Source organism: Oncorhynchus gorbuscha, linkage group LG18 (genome assembly GCF_021184085.1).
Source record: "Oncorhynchus gorbuscha isolate QuinsamMale2020 ecotype Even-year linkage group LG18, OgorEven_v1.0, whole genome shotgun sequence".
NCBI lineage: Eukaryota > Metazoa > Chordata > Actinopteri > Salmoniformes > Salmonidae > Oncorhynchus > Oncorhynchus gorbuscha.
This window is the reverse complement of record NC_060190.1, coordinates 64,049,844-64,062,620: the sequence shown is the minus strand read 5'-3', so window position 1 is coordinate 64,062,620 and position 12,777 is coordinate 64,049,844. Positions and strand designations below refer to the sequence as shown.

Sequence of the window (12,777 nt, the reverse complement as noted above, 5' to 3'; positions counted from 1 at the left end):
GGGGGGGGGGGCGGAGCTGTTGGCCGAGGTAGGAGTAGCCAGGCGGAAGGCATGGCCAGCCGTTGAGAAATGCTTGTTGAAGTTTGTTCGATAATCATGGACTTGTCGGTGGTGACCGTGTTTCCTAGCCTCAGTGCAGTGGGCAGCTGGGAGGAGGTGCTCTTGTTCTCCATGGACTTCACAGTGTCCCAGAACTTGGAGCTACAGGATGCAAACTTCTGCCTGAAGAATCTTGCCTTAGCTTTCCTGACTGACTGCGTGTATTGGTTCCTGACTTCCCTGAACAGTTGCATATCGCGGGGACTGTTCGATGCTATTGCAGTCCGCCACAGGATGTTTTTGTGCTGGTCGAGGGCAGTCAGGTCTGGAGTGAACCAAGGGCTGTATCTGTTCTTAGTTCTGCATTTTTTTAACGGAGCATGCTTATCTAAAATGGTGAGGAAGTTACTCTTAAAGAATGACCAGGCATCCTCAACTGACGGGATGAGGTCAATGTCCTTCCAGGATACCCGGGCCAGGTCGATTAGAAAGGCCTGCTCACAGAAGTGTTTTAGGGAGCGTTTGACAGTGATGAGGGGTGGTCGTTTGACTGCGTTAAAACCATGGTATTTCCAGGATCCACGTCTACCGTGTTATGAATGATGCAATACCATGGTATTATTTAGGTGCATGGCAGTAACATCATAATTGAAAGCTAAAACCATGGTACATTTCCATGATTCAGATTTATACCATGGTATAAATTATTCAGTACCATGGTAATATTTAGGTATAATGGCAGTACCATTGTAGCACCATCATGATTCAGACTATACCATGGTATAAATTATGCAGTACCATGGTAATATTTAGGTATAATGGCAGTACCATTGTAGTACCATAATGATTCAGACTATACCATGGTATAAGTGAAATGACCATAGTAGTACCATGGTATGAATGAAAGTACCATAGTAGTACCATGGTATATTTTTGTAAGGTGTGCAGTAATGCTTTAATTAGTGAGGCCAGGTCACATGGTCAGAAATGACCTGACCCTTGATTAAATAACACTTTATTTGTGGCACGTGTGTTTGTGTGTGTGTTTCTGCAGAAGCACTGCAGAGGACAGGCCTTGCTGGACATGGTGTGTGAGCACCTCAACCTGCTGGAGAAGGACTACTTTGGCCTGATGTACAGCGATGCAGAAAGCCAAAAGGTCAGTGCTTTGTCATGGAGATGCTGTGACCATTAATTTACCACTCCTGCTCCTTTTTCCTCCTTTCCTCCCCTGCTCTCTTTATGCCCCATTCTTACTTCTTCCTCTTATGAAATACTGTCTTCAGAAAAATCATAATAACAGATGACATAGCTGGAGGAGGAAACATGGCACCCTAAACTGGCGATGGTGAAAACATGGCACTCTAAACTCCTTAGAAAACATTTGCACACTTCATCATCATAGCCTACATTAGAAAGGCTGACTAGTGCTCCTCTGATGTCTGTTGACTCTCCAAACGACACCAGGAAGGGTAATTGTACTAGAATGTATGTAATTAGTTATTACGCCACTGGCTAAGATTTGGCACTGAGACAGAACTGAATGGTCATGACAGGGTTGTTTTGAGGATGTGTGTTTTGGGTTTACCTTACCTCTGTACACCTCAACCACAGGCAAGGTATGTAATGCAGGCCCAGCTCCACGAGGGGGAAAAGAGGGCCTAGCCCCCTCAATTGAAACTTATGCCTCCTCAGTTTTAGTTTTATGTCCCTATATAAACATAGCAAACAAGACCAAATGATTGAGTGACAAGGTTGTTGCAAAATCTGTTGAGGAGGAGAGGGTTGAGGAGGTAGGCTTGAATTGCTTTACATCTTATTATGACATGAATTATCTGAATTAAGTTCACAGAATTATACCTAGGAGTAACAGCTTCTATTAAGGAACTTTTCATGTCTTTTGAGGTAGCTTGCTAACAAGCTTGTGTGCACAGCTGCACCAGAATTAAAAACACGTCTTACCTTTTTGTAGTTGATAAATCCAACATAAAACGTGATAACTAAGCCTATAGTATCCTTAACTAGTGTTGAAAATGTTAATCCATTCACTATCTTCTGAATCATGCTTGTAACGTCAGTACAGTAGTCTATGCTTTGGAGGAGGGAGGGGCAGATGGCCTAAACACACACAAACCGACAAAGCTTTTCAGCTGGCAGGCTGAAAATACTTTTCTCAGTGACAGTCAAAGCTCTGCATAGGCGCTTTGTTTGGTTTCTTTGTGGGACTAGAAAAAAAGGCCTAGAACATAATATAATGTTACTAATCAGTTCCCATTTTTAAAAATAACGGTTCTGTTCCCGAAACAGTTTAGATCACTTTCATTTCTGTTTCTGTTCCTTGAAAAACATTGTTATTTTACGGCCTGCTGAGCTCCAGCTAGCTCCATGTGTAGATCCTCCCCACCCTTCCACAAGCACCATCAGGATAATGGCTTCACATCCCCCTCCAGCGACTGTTTCTGATGATTTTGAAACAGAGGAGCCAGCCCAGGTTAAATCAAATCAAATTGTCTTTGTCACATACGTGTGTTTAGCAGATGTTATTGCGGGTGTAGTGAAATGCTTGTGTTTGTAGCTCCAACAGTGCAGTAATATCTAACAAGTAATATCTAACAATTTCACAAATATACACACATCTAAAGTAAAGGTATGGAATTCAAATAAAATAAAATAAAATAAAATTTTATTTGTCACATACACATGGTTAGCAGATGTTAATGCGAGTGTAGCGAAATGCTTGTGCTTCTAGTTCCGACAATGCAGTAATAACCAACAAGTAATCTAACTAACAATTCCTAAACTACTGTCTTATACACAGTGTAATGGGATAAAGAATATGTATATAAATATTTGGGCGAGCAATGTCAGAGCGGCACACACTAAGATAGAATAGGTAGAATAGGATAGAATACAGTATAAATATGAGATGAGTAATGCAAAATATGTAAACATTATTAAAGTGACTAGTGTTCTATTATTAAAGTGGCCAGTCTATGTTTATAGGGCAGCAGCCTCTAATGTGCTAGTGATGGCTATTTAACAGTCTGATGGCCTTGAGATAGAAGCTGTTTTTCAGTCTCTCATCCCAGCTTTGATGCACCTGTAGGGACATTGGCTTCTGGATGAAAGCGGGGTGAACAGATAGTGGCTCAGGTGGTTGTTGTCCTTGATGATCTTTTTGGCCTTCCTGTGACATCGGTTGCTGTAGATGTCCTGGAGGGCAGGTACTTTGCCCCCAGTGATCCGTTGGGCAGACCGCACCACTCTCTGGAGAGCCCTGAGGTAACGGGCGGTGCAGGTGCCGTACCAGGCGGTGATACAGCCCAACAGGATACTCTCAATTGTGCATCTGTAAAAGTTGAGGGTTTTAGGTGCCAATCCAAGTTTCTTCAGCCTCCTGAGGTTGAAGAGGCGCTGTTGCACCTTCTTCACCACACTGTCTGTGTGGGTGGACCATTTCAGTTTGTCCGTGATGTGTACGCTGAGGAACTTGAAGCTTTCCACCTTCTCCACTGCGGTCTTCTCGATGTGGATAGGGGGGCATGGGTGAACAGGGAGTAAGTACAGGAGGGGGCTGAGCACGCATCCTTGTGGGGCCCCAGTGTTGAGGATCAGCGAAGTGGAGGTGTTGTTTCCAACCTTCACCACCTTGGGGGCGGCCCGTCAAGAAGTCCAGGACCCAGTTGCACAGGGTGGGGTTCAGACCCAGGGCCTTGAGCTTAATGATGAGCTTGGAGGGTACTATGGTGTTGAATGCTTATTTATAGTCAATGAACAGCATTCTTACATAGTTATTCCTCTTGTCCAGATGGGATAGGGCAGTGCGATTGCAACTGCATCGTCTGTGGATCTAACTGGCGGTAAGCAAATTGAAGTGGGTCTAGGGTGTCAGGTAGGGTAGAGGTGATATGATCCTTGACTAGTCTCTCAAAGTACTTTGTGATGATAGAAGTGAGAGCTACGGGGCAATGGTCATTTAGTTCAGTTACCTTTCTTTCTTGGGTACAGGAACAATGGTGAACATCTCAAAGCATGTGGGGACAGCAGACTGGGATAGAGAGAGATTGAATATGTCAGTGACTCTCAGCCAAACAATATGTGATTAAAATGTCCTTCCCAGCTAGCACATTCCATGGTTCATTTGAATTTGTTTGAATGTACGTTTTTGGGTTCCCATTTGTTTTTGGAATGAAGTCATAAGTTTCCTTTCCGGTAAATCTTAATGTTTTTTTAGATGTTCTGAAAACAGATGTGAACATTTTGTCTGTTCTGGGAACGTACAATTTTAGGTTGCAGGGACACTGCTAGCTCAGGTCAATTGTTTTGAACTCCAAGCACAGATAAGATACATGGAAATGTATTTGATTTGCTTAGGAATAAATCATACAATATATTGTGGCACAATAAATCACTGAGATGCACAAGGCCATCAGACTGTTAAACAGCCACCACTAACATTGAGTGGCTGCTGCCAACACACTGACTCAAACCCAGCTACTTTAATAATGGAAATTGATGTAAAAATATATCACTAGCCACTTTAAACAATGCTACTTAATATAATGTTTACATACCCTACATTACTCATCTCATATGTATATGTATATACTGTACTCTATATCATCTACTGCATCTTTATGTAATAAATGTATCACTAGCCACTTTAAACTATGCCACTTTGTTTACATACCCTACATTAATCATCTCATATGTATATACTGTACTCTATATCATCTACTGCATCTTTATGTAATAAATGTATCACTAGCCACTTTAAACTATGCCACTAGGTTTACATACCCTACATTATTAATCTCAAATGTATATACTGTACTCGATACCATCTACTACATCTAGCCTATGCCGTTCTGTACCATCACTCATTTATATATCTTTATGTACATGTTCTTTCTCCCTTTACACTTGTGTGTATAAGGTAGTAGGTTTGGAATTGTTAGGTTAGATTACTCATTGGTTATTACTGCATTGTCAGAACTAGAAGCACAAGCATTTTGAATTAACATCTGCTAACCATGTGTATGTGGCAAATAAAATAGGATTTGAGATTCAAGGATGGAGATAGCATGCCATGTTTTTTATATTCATACAAAGCTGTTCATTTTAGTCTATTTAAACAGACCCAATTTCAAAGGAAACAAGCACTCATTAAGATCAGGTGTGGCCAACAAAAGTAAACACAATAAGATAGAGGGTGTTTAGTTGATGCTGAAAAGGGAATGTACTGTATATGGTTTTACATAACATTCTTAGAATGTTCTTTGAATGTTACTATAGTTTTCTTGTGATATTTTATGGAAAGCTTTCTTAATGTTCTTGAAACAATTTGAGAACATGACTTTAAATGGAACCATGAGGGAACTTGTAGGAAACGTTACTCTGAAGTACACCAGTTGAATTATTTTATATATACAGTGCCTTGTATATACTCCGACCTTGCTGGGGATCCAGAGAAACAGTGTTGCACCAGTGCCTAAAACCATTACCAAAAATGTAATTCAAGGTGACTATGTTTGAACTTTTAGGAAACGTTGTGTTAAAGTAATGTTCTGTAAAATAATGTTATTTTGTCAATTTCCTTAGATGCACTATTCAGAAATCCTTCGCCGTTTCCTGGTTGCAAATATTCTATTAGTTTGCCTAATTCCAGGTTATGTGACAAAACAAAACAAAAAGATAATTATTTTACCATCTAAACTGTTAGGGTTAGTACCTGTTCCATAACCAAAAAGATTGTATTTTCAGTCTTTTGACGTCAAAACGAAACTTAAGAATGGGAAGCATAGAAATGGCGCACATAGAACAGATCTACCTTTTCTTAGACTTCCTGTCAATGGGAATGACAGCCCTATAACACTCTGTTATTCAGTTTTATACACAAGACAACACAAAACAATATATATACTCAACTAGAAAATTATACTCAAATAGAAAAAATACTACAAAAAAAATGCTTTAAAAAGATACCATACTTTAGAGAAGTTTAACACTGGGCAGAAGGCTACAAAAGTTAAACGGCAATCTGTAGTACAGGGACAGAGCAAACACCTCACCATTGTTCCTGTAAACAGTCAAGTGATAGGGGTGGAGAAATGCAAACACTCACAGACTGTCATGGAAAACCCACCGACCATCCACTGGACCAAAAATAACGTTTACAATGCTTTAAAAGAAGAAAAAATATTAAATAATTGTATGTAAGCGTGAACAAAATGTTTTTTTAAAAACAGAGCAAAACAAGCTCGCATTATAGTCTCTGACCGGGCAAGCTGAACAAGGCATCCACAGGTCACAATCAATAAGTACATCATCAACCTTAATGCCCCACCCCGCCCCCCCAAAAACCCAGAACGAAATGCTTATCCAAACCTTAAGTCACAGAGGAGTCAAATACAGACTTATTTTTGTTTTAATATGAATGCCATCACTGGATGGACTGTTTAAAGTAAAACCGGAATGGAACCCAAGCCTCATAAAACAGTTTGGGGTTCCCAAGTGTATTGAATATATTTTTTTCTAGTTTCAGAGAGCACAACACATCTCTCACCCAATTTTTATAAGATGGAGGAGCTGCCATCTTCCAGTTCTGTAGTATTAGCTGTCTCGCTAAAAGAGTTGTATAAGCAACAGTGTCCAACTGGATTCTTGACAGGGGGGTACCTATGGGCAGTACTCCAAAAAGGGCTGTAAGGGGAGACGGATCTATAACAGTGTCATATATGTCAGAGAAACATTTAAATATTAATTCCCAGAAACCTGACAGTTTATGACAGCCCCAAAACATATGCAACAGTGTGGCTGGTTCCGTTTTACATCTGACACTGAGATTGATCCAAACTCTTTAAGAACAGATAAGGCAGTTGGCAATGAGGTATCAGGGTTAGAGATAAACAAAAGGAGGTTGTCAGCATATAGCGAGACTTTCTGCTCTAAGCCCGTCCTGATTACACCTTGAATGGCATCATTAGAGCATAGTCCAATGGCGAGAGGCTCGATTGCCAAAGCAAACAACAGGGGGGAGAGTGGACAACCCTGTCTGGATCCGTGGTGCAAGGGAAAATTGTACAGACAAGTTGTTAGTCCGTACCAAAGCCATGGGGGAAAAAATAAAGAATCTTTATCCACGCAATGAATTTGGGGCCAAATCTATAAAGGGCAGCTGTTAGGTAGTCCCACTCAACACGGTGAAAAGCTTTTTCTGCATCAAGTGAGACCACCATCTCCGGGTCCCCCGATGCTGGGGAGTACAGTATATTCATAAGGCGTCTAATATTGAAAAACAAATGCCTATTTCTCACAAAGCCAGTCTGGTCAGAGTGTATTACTTGGTGCAGCGAACCTTCCATACAGATGGCTGACAGCTTGGCTAGGATTTTGTAAGTTTAAAAGTAAGATTGGGCGATAGGATCCACATTCCAGGGGGTCTTTGTTTTTCTTTAATAGTAGTGAAATTGAAGCCTGATAAAGACTAGGCGGTAGCTTTGAGGTATTAAGGCACTCTGCAAATAATCAAGAAGAGAATGGGCAAAGCAGACCAGAAAATGTCCTGTAAAATTTGGTTACCACTTTTCATTACGGACACTGCTGTTGCAATCTCCTCCAGTGTAAATTCTTCTTCTAGACAGTCATGGGTGTCTGTATAAATTGAAGGCATATTCAAGCCATTAAAGAATCAATCAATCAGCAAAGGGTCTTGAGGATATTTAGAGGTGTATAGCGCAGAGTAAAATTGTTTCAATTGATCATTGATCTCTTTATGTATAAATGTGATGGCAACAGACAGGGTCCTTATTTGTGGGATTAAACATGAGGCCTCAGATTTACGGATCTGATGTGCAAAGTGGTTACTGGCCTTGTCGCCTTGTTGTTACACTCTATATCGAGCTCGCAAGAGTAACTGTTCAGCTTGCCTGGTAGAAAGCTCATCAAATTCAGATTGGAGTAGTTGGCGCTCTTTATTGTAGATCAGAGGAAGGATCTGTAGCATACTTCTCATCCAATGTGACTATGGATTCGCTCAGGTCCCGAAGTCGCTGAGAGTAAACTTTATTTTGGTTGGCTGTATAAGAAATTATTTAACAGCGTAGGTATGCTTTGAGGGACTCCCCTATGGTAGATTAGAACATACAGTGGGGCAAAAAAATATTTAGTCAGCCACCAATTGTGCAAGTTCTCCCACTTAAAAAGATGAGAGAGGCCTGTAATTTTCATCATAGGTACACTTAAACTATGACAGACAAAATGAGGAAAAAAATCCAGAAAATCACATTGTATGATTTTTAATGAATTTATTTGCAAATTATGGTGGAAAATAAGTATTTGGTCACCTATAAACAAGCAAGTCCCTATGCATCCTAAAATGCTCAAGTGAGTCTCATGTAGAAATGCAACATTTGCATTCAAACCCTTAAATTGTGTCAGCACCCTCTTACGCTTCACGGGATTGTTAACCCCTTTGATGTTCCATTAAATGTTCTTTATCATATTATCTCGGCAACCCTGAGCACTCCCGTGATACAACCCTGTCATTAGAGCATAGAGTGGAAAAGCAATGAGTACCCAAAAACCCCAGAATAACTTGTCTCAGAGTAATAATGTACAGTGCAAGATATTTGGAAAAAGTACAGAAAAAAAACCCAAAAAAGACAGAATGACAACATTAGAACTCAACAATTCAACCGCATTCCTCCCCCAACCACCTCCACCCATCCCAGACAGTACCTCCACAAACGAGGTACAAGCCTAAATAGAACATGTTCTCATCGCACAGCATGTCTGTGAGAGTGCAGTGTTAAACATAAACCCACAATCCTGCTTATCCACAGTTCGCAAGCCACAGTTGCTGATCTATGAGCAAGTTCAAGACTTCTTGATGTGACATTGAATGTGAGCCATAGCCTCATCCAGTGACTCAAATGTGTAGTCTTTACCATTATGAGATTATGAGCCATAAACGGGCCAGGAATCGCAGTCCATACTTCACACCTGGATGGTCCCGTAGTAGTCATTTGGCCTGTCCGAAAGCTGCGCGCTGCCTGGAAACAGTGGGGGAGTAGTCCTGGTAGATGGAGAAGCTCTGTACTTGAAAACTCAGAGTGGTATTGCGGGCTCGTCAGAGAATCTCCATCTTCTCATGGAAAAAGTGCACTCGAAGAATTATGTCACGGGGCCTCTCACCGTCCCGGGGCTTTGGGAGCAGCGACCGGTGGGCACAATCAATCAGGGGCTTCTCATCTAAGGCAAGAACATCCTTCAGCAGCCCAGAAATGAAATCCATGGCGCGAGGCATTTCTGCCGACTCTTCGACCGATACCAGTCTCAGATTATTGTGGCGAGAGAATCCCTCTAAACCCATACAACTCTCCTGCACCTTTTTGAAATCCACAGCCAGGCGTTTCACGTCAGCCTCCAGGGAGGTGGATAAGTCGGAGACATTGGTAGCGGAGGTCTCCAGTGCTGCAATCGTTGTAGTGTGCAACTCTGTTGTTGTTTTGAGTGATGTGTTTGCTGGCACTGTCTCATTCCACAGGATGGTTAGATCTGCTTTTAAAGTAACAGAAACCTGTATTCAGGCCTCAATCGTTGCAACTACCTCCGTTTTCATTTCAACTATCTCAGAGCGTAGTAGTTTGATGGCCTCGAGAATGTTCATTTCAGCGCCGCCAGGCCAAGCCGCACCCCCGGGTAAAGTGTGAGTCCCCGGGCCCTCAGACTCGGGAGAGGGCGGTGATGAGAGTGGGTCTTGTGGGCCGGGCCGGGTTTTCTCAAAGTCATTGAAAGCAAAGTAGTCTTGGTATTTATGGAAAGGTATCACCAAACTAATATTTGAAAATAAATACAGTCCTGCTGCAAAATGTACATAAACTCTCACCAAGCTCTAAGAAACATGGTTTCAGCTTTAAATGTGCTGAGCATGTTCCAAAGCCAAGTAACTATCCTGAAACCATTCCCAGGGCATTATGGGAAGATTGTATGCAAAATAACCCTAGGATAACCAGGCTCTCACCAAGCTCTAAGAAACATAGTTCTCAGACACTCTTCTCTGCCTGTCTTTGAGAATATTATCTCCACACCATTTGGGAGAACATTAATTGTGTTTATGATTGCTTTGTGAACTATGACTGCAGTCTCCTTTAGCAGAACAGTGAGAACAGTTGTTATTGCTAATGGAGTGCTCTACAGAGAGGACACAAAAGACCCAGGGCCTTTTTCGTAATTGAGTGGTCTTTGGCCCAGGCCGACGTTAGATAGATTCTTGAGGATAATAAATTACTGCTACTTATTAATGTGTTTAGCACACTGATTTAACACTGGAGGACCAAAGCTTTTCTCTGCCCTAGTACCCCAATGGTTGAACCAGCTTCCCCCTGATGCTAGGACAGCGGAGTCCATGACAATTTTCTGAAAACGTCCGAAACCCTCAAATGTCTGAAACACTTAAAAGAGTATCTGAAATAAGACATGTCAGTCTAGTCATGTCATTCCCTTCCTTTTCCTACTAGCTCTGACTTTGCTGATATATTGAGGAAAATGTACAGTCGTGGCCAAAAGTTTTGAGAATTACACAAATATTAATTTTCACAAAGTCTGCTGCCTCAGTTTGTATGATGGCATTTTGCATATACTCCAGAATGTTATGAAGAGTGATCAGATGAACTGCAATTAATTGCAAAGTCCCTCTTTGCCATGCAAATCCCCCCAAAATATTTCCACTGCATTACAGCCCTGCCACAAAAGGACCAGCTGACATCATGTCAGTGATTCTCTCATTAACACAGGTATGAGTGTTGACGAGGACAAGGCTGGAGATCACTTTGTCATGCTGATTGAGTTTGAATAACAGACTGGAAGCTTCAAAAGGAGGGTGGTGCTTTGAATCATTGTTCTTACTCTGTCAACCATGGTTACCTGAAAGGAAACACGTGCCGTCATCATGGCTTTGCACAAAAAGGGCTTCACAGGCAAGGATATTGCTGCCAGTAAGATTGCACCTAAATCAACCATTTATCAGATCATCAAGAACTTCAAGGAAAGCAGTTCAATTGTTGTGAAGAAGGCTTCAGGGTGCCCAAGAAAGTCCAGCAAGCACCAGGACCATCTCCTAAAGTTGATTCAGCTACGGGATTGTATTGTTATTGTATTGTCGTATTGGGTTTTTTGTAGGCATTGGGATTGTGGTTGATTAGGGGTGTGTCTAGTATAGGCTTGGCTGCCTGAGGCGGTTCTCAATCAGAGTCAGGTGATTCTTGTTGTCTCTGATGGGGAACCGTATTTAGGTAGCCTGGGTTTCACTTTGTATTTCGTGGGTGATTGTTCCTGTCTCTGTGTAGTTTCACCAGATAGGCTGTAATTAGATTTCACGTTCCGTTTGTTGTTTTGTATTTGTATAAGTTATTTAATGTATCGCGATTGTTTCATTAAAGACATGAGTAACCACCACACTGCATTTCGGTCCGACGCACAGTGAGGCGAAGACTTTTGGAGGATGGCCTGGTGTCAAGAAGGGCAGCAAAGAAGCCACTTCTCTCCAGGAAAAACATCAGGGACAGACGGATATTCTGCAAAAGGTACAGGGATTGGACTGCTGAGGACTGGGGTAAAGTCATTTTTTCAGATATTTTTCTCAATTGTTTGGGGCATCCGGAAAAAAGCTTGTCTGGAGAAGACAAGGTGAGCGCTACCATCAGTCCTGTGTCATGCCAACAGTAAAGCATCTTGAGACCATTTATGCATGGGGTTGCTTCTCAGCCAAGGGAGTGGGCTCACTCACATTTTTGCCTAAGAACACAGCCATGAATAAGAATGGTACCAACACATCCTCAGAGAGCAACTTCTCCCAACCATCCACGAACAGTTTGGTGACAAACAATGCCTTTTCCAGCATGATGGAGCACCTTGCCATAAGGCAAAAGTGATAACTAAGTGGCTCGGGGAACAAAACATCAATATTTTGTTATAACAATAACATCAATATTTTGCCAGGAAACTCCCCAGACCTTAATCCCACTGAGAACTTGTGTTCAATCGTCAAGAGGTGTGTAGACAAACAAACCCTACAAATTCTGACAAACTCCAAGCATTGATTATGCAAGAATGGGCTGCCATCAGTCAGGATGTGGCCCAGAAGTTAATTGACAGCATGCCAGGGCGGATTGCTGAGGTCTTGAAAAAGAAGGGTCAATACTGCAAATATTGACTCTTTGCATCAACTTCATGTAATTGTCAATAAAAGCCTTTGACACTTATGAAATGCTTGTAATTATTATTCAGTATTCCATAGTAACATCTGACAAAAATATCTAAGGACACTGAGACAGCAGACTTTGTGAAAATTAATATTTGTTTCATTCTCAATACGTTTGGCCACGACTGTAATTACTACGACTAAGATATGTGGTTTACTCACCTAGCCATCTTAAGATGAATGCACTCTAATTCGCTCTGGAGAAGAGCATCTGCTAAATTAATCAAATGTAAATGGACCTCACCCAGGGTGTGTGTGTGTGTGTGTGTGTGTGAGAGAGAGAGAGAGAGAGAGAGAGAAAGAGAGTTTGTGGTTGGATCTCAGTTTATTAGTGTCTATTTTTCATGTTGTGTGTTCTGAAGTTGTCAGGAACACTTGTGGGTTTCCAAAGAAGATGTTGGAGACTGCTGTGCTGTTTCAACCTTTTCCACTCCTGATTTGACTCTGGCAGAAGTGAGAGTGACTGCCAAAAAAGC

The 12,777-nt window shown here is 41.6% G+C and overlaps 1 protein-coding gene across 1 annotated transcript in view; it reads left to right on the top strand.

The window, feature by feature from the left end:
• The window catches only part of LOC124004190 (band 4.1-like protein 1), a 178,807-nt gene that overhangs the window by 110,366 nt on the left and 55,664 nt on the right, over positions 1-12,777 (top strand). The window contains exon 4 of the mRNA XM_046312958.1: positions 1,094-1,198. Within this exon, the coding sequence (XP_046168914.1) occupies positions 1,094-1,198 (105 nt within the window). The remainder of the gene's footprint in view (positions 1-1,093; positions 1,199-12,777) is intronic.